Source organism: Galeopterus variegatus, unplaced genomic scaffold (assembly GCF_000696425.1).
Source record: "Galeopterus variegatus unplaced genomic scaffold, G_variegatus-3.0.2 Scaffold913, whole genome shotgun sequence".
Lineage (NCBI taxonomy): Eukaryota > Metazoa > Chordata > Mammalia > Dermoptera > Cynocephalidae > Galeopterus > Galeopterus variegatus.
Genome location: NW_007727024.1, coordinates 210,532 through 225,811, shown reverse-complemented (window position 1 = coordinate 225,811; position 15,280 = coordinate 210,532). Strand labels below are relative to the sequence as shown.

General features: G+C 39.7%; 2 protein-coding genes across 2 annotated transcripts in view; one reads left to right on the top strand and one right to left on the bottom strand.

Annotated features, from left to right (window-relative positions):
- The first annotated feature begins 6,487 nt into the window (after window positions 1-6,487).
- On the top strand, window positions 6,488-13,212 carry THUMPD1 (THUMP domain containing 1). The gene is made up of 4 exons (XM_008573379.1): window positions 6,488-6,744; window positions 7,894-8,065; window positions 9,239-9,487; window positions 9,908-13,212. Exons 1-4 carry the CDS (start codon window positions 6,514-6,516, stop codon window positions 10,318-10,320), a joined length of 1,065 nt encoding a protein of 354 aa, XP_008571601.1. The 5' UTR covers window positions 6,488-6,513; the 3' UTR covers window positions 10,321-13,212.
- Window positions 13,213-14,260: 1,048 nt separating this feature from the next.
- The window catches only part of LOC103591013 (acyl-coenzyme A synthetase ACSM4, mitochondrial), a 26,366-nt gene continuing 25,346 nt past the window's right edge, over window positions 14,261-15,280 (bottom strand). The window contains exon 13 of the mRNA XM_008573378.1: window positions 14,261-14,597. Within this exon, the coding sequence (XP_008571600.1) occupies window positions 14,511-14,597 (87 nt within the window). The 3' untranslated portion in view covers window positions 14,261-14,510. The remainder of the gene's footprint in view (window positions 14,598-15,280) is intronic.

Below are 15,280 nucleotides of genomic sequence, written 5' to 3'. Positions count from 1 at the left end.
AAGTCCTTCTCCACAAACCGGCCACTGAAAAAAAAAAAAAAAAAAAAGAAAAAAAAAGAAGGAAAAGATTAAACTAAGGCACGTTAAAATTTTAGAGTTTATTTGAATAAATAGAGACTCATGAATCAGGCAGCTCCAAATGGGAAGTAGCTCAGGGCTCCAAGAAAAGGGCACAAAGAGATGGCTTTTATAGGGTGAATGCAGAAGGCAAGCAAAGAAATTGATTGGTTAAAGTTAGAGCAATTGCCTTATTTGGACTATCCTGGTGGGAAGTTCAAGACAACATACTAATGCTCAGTTGGCTGCCTGTGATTGGCTGAGCTTGATTCATTTTCTTTTAAATTCTGAGTTAGGTTTCTGTTTTCTTATGTAGGAACCCTAGGTGTTAGAGCCATCTCTGTCTAATGACCTCCCATTTAATCATTTTAACACACTTTAACCTCCTGACTGCAAAAAATCCAAATGGGTCCTTCTCACTGTCTGACGACCCCACTACACTTGTGTAGTTGGAGATAACCATTTCATACTTCTATTTCTTTAAATTTTTTTTAAAGATGACCAGTAAGGGGATCTTAACCTTTGGCTTGGTGTTGTTAGCACCACGCTCAGCCAGTGAGCGAACCGGCCATCCCTATATAGGATCCTAACCCATGGCCTTGGTGTTATCAGCACCACACTCTCCCAATTGAGCCACGGGCTGGCCCTTATTTCTTTAAATCTTCACCCCTCTTATTTCACTGAGATTTATTTATTTATTTATTTATCTATTTATTTTTAAAGATGACCGGTAAGGGGATCTTAACCCTTGACTTGGTGTTGTCAGCACCATGCTCACCCAGTGAGCTAACTGGCCATCCCTATATAGGGATCCAAACCCGTGGCCTTGTTGTTATCCGCACCACAGTCTCCCGAGTGAGCCACGGGCCAGCCCTCACTGAGATTTATAAGTAGCCAGAAGAGAATGTCCTCAACCCTCTACCACCTAATCAGCCAGTACTCCTACAACTCTGCCCATACTCTCTGTATTCCTGCCAGTGACAGTTGATGAACTGTCCACAGCCCTAGCTTGGGCCACCTTTCCACTGTGCACTTGACATTGTCCCCTCTCCCCCACTCAAGGATATTACTCCTTCAATTACCCTCGCCATTTTTTTTTTTTTTTTGGAGACCTTGGTGTTATCAACACCATACTCTAACCACCTGAGCTAACTGGCCAGCGCTTTTTTTTTTTTAATTTAACCTATTGTTAGTTTTTAAATTAAAAAAAATTTTTTTTTTTTTTTTGGTGGTTGGCTGTTATGGGGATCCAAACCCTCGACCTTAACCCTCCTTTCTTTTGCATCATCAATTTCTTCCTCCTTTCTGGAATAGGAGTTGTAGTAGGGAAAGACAGCCACAAACAAATGGTAATATTTCTCATAAAAAAATAAAAACTCTTGTATCCCTCCACCTACTGCTCCATTCTTCTTCTTACAGCAAAATTTCTCAAAATAGCCATACCTGTGGCTTTTAATTTATTTTTTGTCTCTAGGTCTGTATCTCTCTTCTCTCTGTCTCTCTCTCTCTTTCTACCACATTGTGGAAAAATTTCAAACACATACAAATAGTTATAACTGTGTAGTGAACTCCTACATATCCATCACTCAGCTGCAATAATTGTCAACACATGGCCAATCTTGCTTGATTTATATATGCATACAGTCCTTCCTCTCCTTGCATTATTTTGAAACAAACCTAAATATGGTATCATTTAATTAATAAATACTTCTTTAATCTCATCACAATACCATTATAACACCTGAAAAAGCCACAATAATTCCTTATCATCAAGTATCCTTACTATCATTTAAAAAATTTCATATTTTCCAATTTTTCTTTTTTTGTGTGTGTGACCAGTAAGGGGATCACGACCCTTGGCATGGTGTTGTCCGCACCACGTTCAGCCAGTGAGCGCACTGGTCATCCCTATATAGGATCCGAACCCGCAGCCTTGGCGCTACTAGCGCCGCACTCTCCTGAGTAAGCCACAGGGCCGGCCCCATATTTTCCAGATTAACTCATAAAATTTTATTGATTTATTTTTTAAAGATGACTGGTAAGGGGATCTTAACCCTTGACTTGGTATTGTCAGCACCACGCTCTTCCAAGTGAGCTAACTGGCCATCACTATATAGGGATCCGAACCTGTGGCCTTGCTGTTATCAGCACAACACTCTCCCAAGTGAGCCATGGGCCGGCCCTATAAAATTTTATTTTATAGTTGGTTTATTTTTAACTCAGTGTTCAAACAAAGCCAACATACTGCATTTTATTGATATATATCTTAAGTTTCTTTCAATCCATAAATTCCATTTTCCTCTTTTTTTTTCCTTTGTAATTTGTTGTAGAAAATAGGTCATTATTCTCTAGATTTTCCCAAATTTAACGTTGATTTTGGTAATTTAACATGACTGAATTTAACATATGAGGAGCATGAGGGTTAAAATGGTTAAGTTGCCCAAAGTTACAGAGCTAGCACAGTGGTAGACTAAGTATTTAAACCCAGGACTGTCCAACTCCCAGAGTATGTTCTGCTGTACGTTTTTTTTTGTCCCCTGTAGTTTCTGTAAACTGATAGAGCTAGAGGTTAGATCAATTTTTTGCAAAAAGACTGTGTAAATAGTATTGTGTAACTCCTATTGCATCACATCTGGAAAAACATAATGTCTAGTTGGTTCTCCTTTTGTGATGTTAAGACATTAGCCTGATACACCCATTATAAGGTTCTATTACCTTTTCACCTAATGCACCTATTGATAATCATTACCTATATTTGTTATATCATGAGAATCTCCATTTCATGTGGAAATGAACCAGGTTTTCTTCTCCAGCGCTCAGCTGAAATTTAATCTCTCTACACCTTCATCCCAAGTTTAATACCAGAGAGTAACCCAGTGCAGTTGAGTCTTCATCTAAAAAGGATTCTGATATAAGCTACTGCAATCATTCTTATACCCGCCTGTCTAAAGAAACACCTTAATAAATGTACTTCCTTACCCAAGACCAGGCTTTTGAGAGATTCTTCTAACATACCATTTTCCTTAACTGTTTTCTCTTATCATAAGACAACAACAACCAGGACAACAACAAGGAAAAAGAAGCTAGGGCTGGAACCATCCCTTACGTGGAGTAAAAGAGAATTGCCATGGCTTGCATGTTTTCTATATGCCAGGTGTTTTGTACACCACATATCATTTCTTTCTTTCTTTCTTTTTTTTTTTTTTTATAAGAAAACAAAATTTATTGCTTATGGTTTTGGAGGCTGGGAAATCCAAAGTCCAGGGAACACATCTGGTAAGGGCCTTTTTCAGTGGTAGCTTTACAGCAATACAGGGGTCTCACATTGGAGAAAATGGAACAGCAGAGAGAAAGAGAGACTCTCACCTGCTCTCCTTTTAAAGCCCTCAGAACCAAGCCACTGACTACCATTAGTAATCCATTCACTATGGCATGGTCCTACAATCTAATAATCTCTGCAAGGTCTCATGTTTCAATTACCATAATAGGATTTCCCACCTTCATCAGTTACAGTGGGACACAATTCAACCAATCCATAGCATTCCACCCCTGGCCCCAAAGTTTATGTCCTTCTCACAGGTAAATACATTCATTCCATCTTCAAAGTCTTAACTTGTATCAGCTCAAAAGTCCAGAGTTGAAAGTCCTTTCTGTGAAATCAAAACAAGTTATCTACTTCCAAGATACAATGGTGTGACAAGCATACGATACATATTCCCTTTCCAAAGGGGAGAAATAAGCCAAAAGAAAGGGGTAACAGGTTCCAAAAAAGTCCAAAAACTAGCAGGATGGGCATTAAACCTTAAAGCTGGCAAATCATGTACCTTGACACCATGTTCGACATCGTCTGCATGCTGGCGCAGGGGGTTGAGTCCCCACATCCTTGAGCAGCTCCAGTCTTATGGCTTTCCTGGTCTGAAGCTGTGCTTCAGCTCTTGCAGGCACACCAATAGCTCTTGTACCCAAACAAATCTCGGGTCTCCATGGCGGTTCTGCTCTCACTGCTCCAGTAGACATGGTACTCATGGAGTTTCTCTGCTGCAACTCCGACCCCACGTTTCTGTTCGCCATGGCCCTAGCGGAGACTGGTTGTCTCATATCTCTTACTTCTCACAGCAGCTCTGTAAGATATGTTAACATATGTGGATATAATAAGGCATCTCTTGAGTACTGAGAACCGGCAAGGAGTGGTTGGAAATAGTTCAAAGCAAACAACTCAGCATAAAAAAGCTTGGGTCTTAAACCTCAACTCTTTTTTGAGAAAAATTATCCCCACCAAAACTTCTAATTAGCAAGTTACAACAAAACAGCAAGAGCTAACATTTATTATTTGTATGTGTGATTGACATGAATTATTTTATTCAAAACTCACAATGCCCTATAAGGTATAGTACGGCTATTCCCATTTTACAGATGAGGAGCATGAGGGTTAAAATGGTTAAGTTGCCCAAAGTTACAGAGCTAGCACAGTGGTAGACTAAGTATTTAAACCCAGGACTGTCCAACTCCCAAAGTATGTTCTTAATCCCTTTGTCTCTCTGTTCGTCTATACATTGAATGCTGAATTCTCATTGGCTTCCCTCCAATTTTTAGTTTAAATATAAATTATTCAACCTGAGTCTTCATATAGATCATTCTTATTTAGTCTTCATCTGTGCTGAAAGAGCCTCTAAACCCTGATCGCCCTGGACTCTTAAATATATTCTGAAACTTACACTTCTTACATTAGTATTTTATCCAAGACTATTGTTATGTATTGGTGGAGCATGCAGGACATAGTATGATTCGAGTTGTAAATGGAAGTATTTCTGTCTAACTTATCAAATTGTCTGTTTCATACATAACAATTAAATCTCAGAACATGAGACTGAAATAATTAGATCAATAAAATGCACAGCATTCCTACATTTGTTGACCACAAGTAATACACTGTCAAGGGTGCAAACCCAACACAAAAGATTTATAAAGTTCAAATTGGCTTCTAGCTGCATGAAGTATAAGGAGATATATTCCTGACTCTAAGGTGTGGGGAACTCTGAAGGGATTTATGTTAACTCTGAAGGGACTGCTTATCCAGACAAATGAATGGGTTTTTAAACATTTTGGGGACAAGTATGGAGAAAAGAAAATGGGAAGATATACTTCATTGGATGAAAGAAGATTAATGTTTTCCCTTACTATTAATGAAAATACTTTTATATGTATATAGATTTTGGGGCTATTATTTCATATCAGCATTACTTTTTCATGAGAGTCACAAGTATGGAAATATGAGAGATGCTGGTCTTACAGTAAATAAGAGGTTCTTTATTCCTGACTGCATACTGCAATGCACTCCACGTTTTGGATCATTTGATTAGGTAATCCGTCTGACAACAAAGGACTAACACTTTTTCGGCTCAGAAGCCAGAAATGTGACTTTCCTGTCCAAACCAAGTACACATGGAACAATGACAATTCACCAAAATGTCTCCATCATGTTAGGACATCATATCTAACAAGTGTGTGAAGGAATTGATAAGGACGATATTTTTGCTGTTAATATAAACTTTTTTACAAGTTAAAACGTGTAATGTTCCTGTAGTGACAATTTACTGTTAAGTTTGGCCAAGTGTCTCTGTATTTTAATATATATCTCATTCTGACAATCACGTCTCTCTGACTTCCCCGAGTTTCCGTTTTTCTTTGCGCATCTGGGGTCCTGCAACAGGACCACTAGAAGAAAGCCCATTGAACATATACATTTCTTTTCTTTTCTTTTTTTTTTTTTTTCCTTTTTGTCTTTTTTTCGTGACCGGTAACGGGATCGCAACCCTCGGTGTCGCGCCCGTACCGCGACCGCAATGGGATCGCAACCCTCGGTGTCGCGCCCGCACCGTGCTCAACCAGTGAGCGGACCAGTCTCTATATAGGATCCGAACCCTCGGCTGCCGCCGCACTCTCAAGCGGTGCACTCTACAGAGTGCGCCACCGGGCGGGCCCAAACATATACATTTCAATAGGAACAAAACTTAAGCAGGATTGTTTGGAAGGCCTCAGCGACTTCTAAGAAAAATTGGCCTATAAGGGCAACGGTGTCTTGCTCTGCGAAAGTCCCCAACCTCAGCACTTAGGGCTCAGTAAGGATTTACTGAATGAACCAAGGAACAAGAAGGAGTAGATGAAACGGTTCTTTGCAAGCACAGTCTATAACCAGTCTGGGTCCGGAGGCCAGGTTTCAGTGGGCGCGGCTCCATGCGCGGGCCTCTCTGCGGCGGACGGGCAGGACAGGGTTCGCGCCCTTCCTCTTCCGCGGGCTGAGGGTCTTTAGGACCCCGCGCAGCGCCGAGCGAGGCCGGGAGGCGGGTGAGGGCAGGCCGTCGCGCTCGTCTGACGTAGTCAGCCCGCGCCTGTGGAGGAAGAACGAGCAGAGCCGGAGAGAAGCACGTTTCTCGGTCGCCTCAGCTCGTACGCACGATGGCGACCCCCGTACAACAGCCCCCGCAGCCTGGCGGCGGGAAGCGCAGAGGCAAGGTGCAGTACGTGCAGGCCAAGCGGGCTCGGCGCTGCGACGCCGGCGGGCCGCGGCAGCTGGAACCCGGGCTTCAGGGCATCCTCATCACCTGCAACATGAACGAGCGCAAGTGCGTGGAGGAGGCCTACAGCCTGCTCAGCGAGTACGGAGACGACTTGTACGGGCCAGAGAAGGTACGCGTTCTGGGTGGGCGGGCCGGCCTTGGATGGAAGAGGGAGGCCGGCTGCGCCTGTACGCGTGCGCACCTGTCGCCGGGTGAGCGACGACGGGGGGCGCGGCCCCGCCCACGGCTTGGTCCCCGCCCACGGGCTCGGTCCCCGCTTGCAGGCTCTGGTCCCGCCCGCAGTCTCTGTTCCCGCGCGCAGGCTCCTGCGGTTGGTCTTTTCTTGAGGCGCTTGCACCGCTGTCCCTCCATCGTTACTCCCTGTACCTCCCGTTTATTGATTGTTTCTTGGTGGGGCGGGCGATGTGCTGAAGCTCTTTTAGAAACGTGAACTTCTCACGACACCCTTGTGAAGTTGTCTGTTGGAACGTGTTTGCCCTAAGCACCGTCTCTGGCACAGTGGATTAGTTAGTAGTAGTGCTAGTTATTTCTCGAGTGCACGTGAAGATACATTTTAGAAAGTAAAACCTTTGTACCAATACCACCTAAAACCTCATCGTCCCATCGCAGTTCGGAAATATATTACTGTCTTAGAAAGTGAACCGGGACCCCCATGCACACCCGGAGGAATAAATGGAGGATAGTACAGAGGGGATTTGAATTCAGGCCCCATCCTTTACTAGCTCTGGGACTTGGGCATGGATGGGCATGTTACTTCATTCTGCTAGTACTTTATAGGGTTGGCTAGAAAGTTGCCTATGTGCATTAAGTACATCCTGGTGTATAATAAAGGCTCCATAAATGCGAAGTTATTATTAGTGTCTGATTGACAACCCCATTGGTTAGGCAGAGAACCGGTGCATGTGTTGTCTACACTGGTGTTTTGATCCAGTTCTTGAACTAATTATGTGCACTGTTCTCAGTAGAACAGGAGCAAAGGTTTTAATTCTATAAATATTTGGTCTAATCTCATCATCTGGTGAGCACATTTCCCTCTGTCCCAGACTGTCAAGATGCTTTTGAAAACATTTTAAAATTGTGTGTACCATCTGAGGGAACTCCCTCCCATTTTGGAGTGAGTGATGTCTAAGTCTCTTAATAAAAAACTTTATTGTCAATATTGACCTCTCTGCCATGAGGGGTTTCACATAAGCAGTTAATTATAGTGTTTAAACATGAGTGGTTGTGTCATTGCTACTTATTAGTTTTATGCAAACAGTTTACAGACAAGGACCAGCAGCCCTCTGGAAGTGAAGAAGACGACGATGTGGAGGCTGCCTTGAAGAAAGAAGTTGATGACATTAAGGCATCTACAGAGATGAAGCTAAGAAGATTCCAGTCAGTGGAGAGTGGGGCAAATAATGTAGTCTTCATCAGGACACTTGGGATAGGTCTGTCTGACTAATACACCTTAAGATTTTTGATCCCATAATAACTGGACATCTCCCTATCTCAGAGAACACTGCATACAAAATGGCTTAATAGGCATGGCTCACTTAATCATTTGATTTCATCACCTCTGCACTGGATTAGCAATAGGTGTATGGAGAGGTAGAATGGGGTGGTGGACATAGTCTTGGTTTAGGAGCAGAAACCAGAGCCTACTGATTAGCTCACTTGGGAGAGCGTGGTGCTGGTAACACCAAGGTCAAAGTTTCGGATCCCTGCACTGGCCAGCCACAAAATAAAACAAACACAGAAAGAGTGGAAACCACTTCCTTTGTATGTAACTTTAAGCAGAATGAGAGTGCATGTTCTTTCTAAAAGGGGCAGCTGCAGCTATTACTCAGATCCAGCCAGTTGCAGGGCCAGATCTTCCAATTTTTCAAAAGAAGTTGGAAATCCAGAGAAGTTTATTTTTTAAAGGTAGTCAACAATTAAAAAATAGTAGGGGCTGGCCGGTTACTCAGTTGGTTAGAGAACAGCCTTATAACATGAAGGTCATGGGTTTGTATCCCCATGCTTGCCACCTGCCAAAAAAATAAATAAATAAATGAGAACACTGAGCAGCCCCAGACAGACTTGTATGTAGGCAGAATGCAGCCCGAGGACCACCACTTCGTGATCTTGTGCGCTGCATGGTTCTGGGATTCCTCCCAGGTCTGAGATTTAGACTTCTAATATAGCTAATGAATTAATTAGATCTTTTTATGTGACTTGCAGGTTTTTGTTTTGTTTTTTATAAAAAAGTGTGTAGTGTTTAATGTTTATTACTCTGATAGTTGCTTTGTTGTAGGAAAACAGCATGATGTTGTGGTTGGATAAATCAGGACAACACAGAAATGTTAACTCCAGTATCTACATGAATAATTGTTTTTAGCAAAAGCAGTAATAATGATGAAAACTTAAAATACTAGATTTAATATGTAGTAGGTGCTGAAGAAATATTAGTTGGAAAAAATGGGTAGATTCATCTAAAATTCATTATGAGAATTCTACTTCTGTCTACTTACGTCACTCAGTGAAAATTCATTTTAGAGGGTTTGAAGAATCTTAATGTTTGAGAACTTATCTTTTTAACCTACTTGTTTATTCTGTGCTGATTTTCTTCCTTTTTCTTTTAGAACCTGAGAAATTGGTGCATCATATTCTGCAAGATATGTACAAAACCAAGAAGAAGAAGACTCGGGTTATTTTACGTATGTTACCCATCTCAGGCACATGCAAGGCTTTCTTAGAAGATATGAAAAAATATGCAGAAACATTTCTGGAACCCTGGTTTAAAGCTCCAAACAAAGGGACATTTCAAATTGTGTACAAATCTCGAAATAACAGTCACATGAATAGAGAAGAAGTTATCAAGGAATTGGCAGGTATGTTTCTCTGTGATTTTACATAGGTGTTTTAAGGATTTTTTTTTTTTTAAGATTTAAGATTTTTTTAAGATTTATGTTAACATTGTTGAGTGCAGAACAAGTATATTAAAATGTCCTTAAAATAAATCAATCCTGTTTTCATTATGTTGGATATGAGATTTCCTGTAGCTAGTTAGTCTTTTCCCAAATCAAGATTGAATTTTCTTTGGGAAAAAAGTACTCTTATTAAATGTCTCAGGATTTTATTTGTATTTATTTATTGCAAGGGCTCAGGGAATTTGATTAAAGTTCATATAGAAAACTATACTAGTTTATATCTTGTTCTAACACATCCCAAACAGAAAGGGATGAAATATTTTTTGTATCCATCAAGCTTAGTGGTATCCTTCACAGGCTGTTTTTCTATTTTCATTACAGGAATAGTGGGCAGCCTTAATTCAGAAAATAAAGTGAATCTCACCAATCCACAGTACACAGTGGTAGTAGAAATCATCAAAGTTGTCTGTTGCCTGAGTGTCGTGAAAGATTACATGTTGTTCAGGAAATACAATCTCCAGGAGGTGGTGAAGATTGGTAAGGATCTGTCACAGCTTAAACCAAAGCAGGGAAAAAATGTGAAAGAAGCTAAATTAGAATCCGGTGACAAATTAAATCAAAATGACCCAGCAGAAGGAAAAAATAACCAGCAAGTGATACCAGAGAATAGTGAGGAGCTAGGGCAGGCAAAACCAATGTCTGAGATGCAGGGGGGGAATGAGGGAGGTACTAAACCTGAACTTGCAAGTCAAATCACAGAAGGATCCAAGTCAAATGAAGGTGATCTCTCATAGGAAGTCTTTTGGTGTTGGAGGTGGGTTTGTCACCTGGGATTCTGTGAGATGTTGCTAGGGTTCCAGGTAAAGTCGTAACTGAAAATACTGTTTTTGACCTTTGTGTGCTGCATAATGCTATTCTCACAGTAGTGAACAATGATTGCACAGCCCTGTTAACAGTCTTGTAAGAGATCTTTCAGCCCTGTATGGCAGTGTGCATAGGCCCACACGCTGTTGCATGGTGGGGCAGGGTGAAAGGAGGCTGATGCTGGGCTCTCCCTCATAATTACCTTCCCCAGCCTCCTCTTATGCTCCGCCAGCTGACTTAGGGGAGTGAACAAGCTCTGGGCAAGTAGAAAATTAGAGGGAAATTTTCATCCTAAGGGAGGAATTTTTATGTGCCGCAACTCAGCTGTCCCCTGCCACTTTGTAGTAAACATCGCAAAAACATGGATTGTGTATGTTAGAAGTGAATTGTTTTGTGACCTTTTTGTACTTTTTGCGATTTTCTTGTTTGGTTATTATGTCTTGTTTTTATATTTTATTAACACGTGTGTGTTACAAACAAATCTGACAGTCCAGTTCTTGCAATTTTTGAAGGCAAGGTGTGATATAGAAGAGGACCTTTCTAGGCGTAGAGCTGCAGACATTTTTTATAAGTTTAGTGATAAAGAATTCCAGTCTTCTGAGTTACTTCAGTATACTTGTGCAACATGGGGCACAAAAGAATTCTGTCTTTACAATGAAAGCTATTTCTCAAGGGTTTTATATGGACTCATAATCCCACCTGTCTATTCTGTTGTCCATTTTCTGTGGCATGCAATTTACAAATCTAGTATTTGCTCCAGCAATTGTAACTATAAATCACAGCCATTTGACAAGTAAGAGTGTTGATTATTTTAAATGGCTTTTGGAATACCAAAACAGTAAAGATTTTGTTCAAAAATCACATTCAGTGAAAAGGTTTGTGAAGCAAATTATTTAGTAGCAGTACTTATTCCAGAAAAGAAAAATTCACATAGTTGGTGAGAATCTAATAATGCCAACATTAAAATGCTAGGGCAAGATGCAATACAACAAGTTGAAAAGACTTTACTCTCAGTTTAGTAAGTTGAATTACTAATGGTATGTCACATAATGCTAAAAAGTTCTGTGTAGTTAACGGAAAAGCAGCAACTTCTCTATCCAGGTTGATGAGTCAACAGGTTTCATGAATGTTTGTCATACTGTAGCATTTGTAAAATTTGTAAATGATTGAAATTGAAAGAAACTTTTTTGCTGCTAAGAGCCTCCCAAAACAGAGGCCAGTATGTATTTAATGTTGTGTCTTCCAATATCTAAAAACCAAAGGTCTGTTATCTGTACTCTTCGTGCCCCATCAGTGGCTGGCTTCATAACAAGTTTTGCCTCATTTGAAAAGAAAAAAAGAAATCCTGATGTTGACATTATAGCACACTGCTTTCTTCATAGAGATGCTGATGTCAAACACTTAGCAACAAAATGAAGAAAGTTCTAAATAATGCTACACAAATAGTTAAATTTGTTAAAGATCCATTTATGCAAGAATGTTAAAAAAACAAAAACACAAAACTAAAATTTGCACAAACAAAAACACTCATCTGTTGAATACAGACATACAATGGTTTATCAGAGGAAGAGTTCTTGACAGGATATTTAGGTTGAAAGATGAATTGCTAGGGTACTTTCCAGAAAATAGTAGGCCAGGTTTTGCCAAGTGCTTTGAAAATGGAGAAAGACTACAGAAACTAGCCTATGCAGTAGACATTTTTCATCACATAAAAAAACAAACAAGTTTCTGCAAGGTGCTGGAGAAAAGATTTTTTTCTTAAAGTGACAAGAGTCTTAGATTTAGAAGGAAACTGACTCTGGAACACTCACGTTGCCAAAGGACCTCTTGAAATGTTTCTGCCGCTGCTTGGACTTAAGTGTGAAGGAATGAATAAGTCTCAAGTCTCACTACAACCCACCTGGAAGAACTGCAAAACCGAGTTAAGTAGCAGTTCCCCTCCTTTTCCCAGCGTTAGTGTATGACTGCAGGAGAAACTGGTTCTCTAAATCTTCTGCTCAGCCCAAGATTTTGTCTGTGAGGGAAGAGAAAGAACTCAGCCCTACTCTGACAGTTGTGGATTTTTGTGAAATAAGAGTCAACTTCATGCTCACACTCGCATATCATGAGGTTTCCCTGCAGGTGTTCCCTGAATTCGAAAGTTTTTTCAAGGGCTCCTTCTAGGTAAAATGATTGAAAAAGGCTGGAAGGAATAGATGTCAACAAGTTCTGCAAAATAAATTGTCCAGACTGAGGATATTAAGGGGCTATAAAATTAGTTTTTGGAGATGGGTTTATTCTCAAGTTTTAAAGAGTTAGGAAGTAGTATAAATGTTAAGACTTCCCACCCAAGTGACTATGTTTATTTAATGGCTAGTGAACATGGGAATATAGTTTTATCCTCCTAGTTAGTGGTCCTGCTCGGTAAACCAGACTAGAAGGATTTGAGGGGCAAAGAGAACAGGCAGGACCTTGCTAATGTACATGGGGCTGGAGCTTCCTTACATATCTTCAGATATTTAGAATGTTAACTCTTAATGAGGTTGAAGTCATCTTAAAAGGACGATAATAGTATTATTAGTATCATTTGGGGAAAGAGGATAGGATTGTGGTGCCTTCAATGAACTTGCTCCAAGACAAAGATGCTTTTACTTTGTTAGTGCAAGACAAAGGGACTCGGGGAATACAATTGGCTCTGTGTCCACAGAACCTACAACTGTGGAACTGGGTTCCTTTTACTTTGTGAAAGCTGCTGCTCAACAGAAAGATCATAATTTGTTTTTTTTTTTTTAAAAGATGACTGGCAAGGGGATCTTAACCCTTGACTTGGTGTTGTCAGCACCACGCTCAGCCAGCGAGCGAACCGGCCATCCCTATATGGGATCCGAACCCGGGGCCTTGGTGTTATCAGCACCGCACTCTCCCGAGTGAGCCACGGGCCGGCCCTCATAATTTGTTTTTAATCGCCTTTTTTATTTATTTGTATTTGGCAAGACCTGGGTGTGACATAGCTATTCTTCCCCAGCTGCAAAATTCTGTGTTCTGCTGGAATCTGAATTCATTCATTGGAAGATCTGATTTCAGATTTATCAGCTGTTTATTTTCACTGACATTGAGCATGTTATTTTATAAATGATGAGATTTCGGGGGGGAATTGACTGCTTTTTTTCTTTTAGTTTTTTAATTTAAAAAATTAATGTCAGTTAAAAAAAAAACAAAACTCCAGTGTTGTGGTTTAATAAATTTGTTTTGCTTTATGGAGGAAAAAGTGTTAAACTTGATATCTTAAAACATGTTTCTCTAAGGTTAGACATAATTTTCAAATGTTACTTTTACTTGTATTTTGCTTTTGGTACAGCAGCTTGTTTTTCATAGTTCCTGATATTTTCAGAAAAAATTAAAATAAATTTGTTCCCTAAATATTGGTGTTCTGTACTTTTTCTTCTTTCTGCCTTTTAATAAATTTCTTGTTTTATAGTATATATATCATAAAAGATGTTTATATGTCAAATTATGTATGAAAAAGTTATGTATATGCTCATAAAAAGTAAAGATATAAAAATTTATTACTGTTGAATAATTAATTCTCCTAAATAATCCAAGTTACAGGTATTTTACAGTAAATTTGCTTCAAAATGAGGTATAATAATACAGTACTTAATTTATTTAAATTTGTTTAATGGCTTTTGAATTATTTATACTCCTCATTTTAACATTAGTATTTTAATCTACCTTTAAGTATTGATCTAACAAAGATGTTAAGCACAAGAAAGTGTGTCCCGAACATTTTTCATAGAGTAGTTCTTTATTTTTAACTAATCAGGCATAAGATAAATGAAATACAGATTAATTGTGTACTGGCCTTTTAAGTAATCATTAGACTCCTGCCATTTTAAACATTATAAATCATTATAATCATTACCTTTGTCAATTTGGTCATTATAAAATTTTCTTCTCAAATATTTTTAGATTTTTTTTTCTCTTAAAATTTTTTTGGCTAAGTACAAAACACAAACTCAGTTCAATTTTCAACCAGGAAAAATCTTAAACATTTTAAGAGAGCAGTCACTGAATTATCAGGAAGCAAATTCTAAAAGAAAGCAACCATGTTACTTCTTAATTCTTCAGTTTTCTTATCAAGCTATGTTCGTCTCCATTCTTGGTCTCTCAAAACGTTGCGTTTGATTTTCCCAGTGATGGTCTTTGGGAGTTCTTGCACAAATTCCACCTAATCGACAGAAAAACATGAGACACTTGATTTCATTTTGACTTATCCCCCCTGTCAGTACAATAGGAGAGATCTTTCACGAAACTGAGGCTGAGTTTTAGAGTCTGAAGATTTGTCTTAATGAATTTTATGGACACCAGAAACTAATTTGTTTGTATAGTAAGGATGGCAATGTAGCTCCATCATAGGGGTTTTTAGTATGAATTCACTTACACTTTGCCAGAAGAAAATAATAGTCCCTTTACCCCCTTGCTTTCCTCTAGTTCAGACTAGACCAAGGTCTCTACGTCCCCCCAGGAAATGGAGGCTACACCTACATGCAAAAAGAAAAGTTAGTTCTTGCCTTCCAAGCTTTTTTGGTGGGGGGGAGGTGGAGGGGTGCTGGCTGGTAAGTTGGTTTCTAAGCTTTAAGAGCTGGGTTCTTGAAGTTCTGAGGGAGATTTTTGGGGAGGGGGTATAATTTGGAGTATATTCAATTTTCCCTTTATGCCCTGACTTGAACATAAAATTCTCTTTGTTCCCCCTTCTCAAGATACACAGATACTGATAACTCTGTACCATAAATATGTGTGTGTGTGTGTGTGTGTGTGTGTATACATATATATGACTACTGTATTTTAAAATGCCCTCAAACAACATTTTTGAAATTCAAAGGTTGGGCCGGCGGCGCTCCCGCCGAGGGT

What these genes read in the sequence shown, in the direction of transcription:
- THUMPD1 (XM_008573379.1), top strand. Translation starts at nt 6,514, where the DNA reads ATGGCGACCCCCGTACAACAGCCCCCGCAGCCTGGCGGCGGGAAGCGC. An exon ending in ACTTGTACGGGCCAGAGAAG is followed by an intron (nt 6,745 to 7,893) that starts GTACGCGTTCTG and finishes TTATGCAAACAG; the next exon opens with TTTACAGACAAGGACCAGCA. An exon ending in AGTTATCAAGGAATTGGCAG is followed by an intron (nt 9,488 to 9,907) that starts GTATGTTTCTCT and finishes TTTTCATTACAG; the next exon opens with GAATAGTGGGCAGCCTTAAT.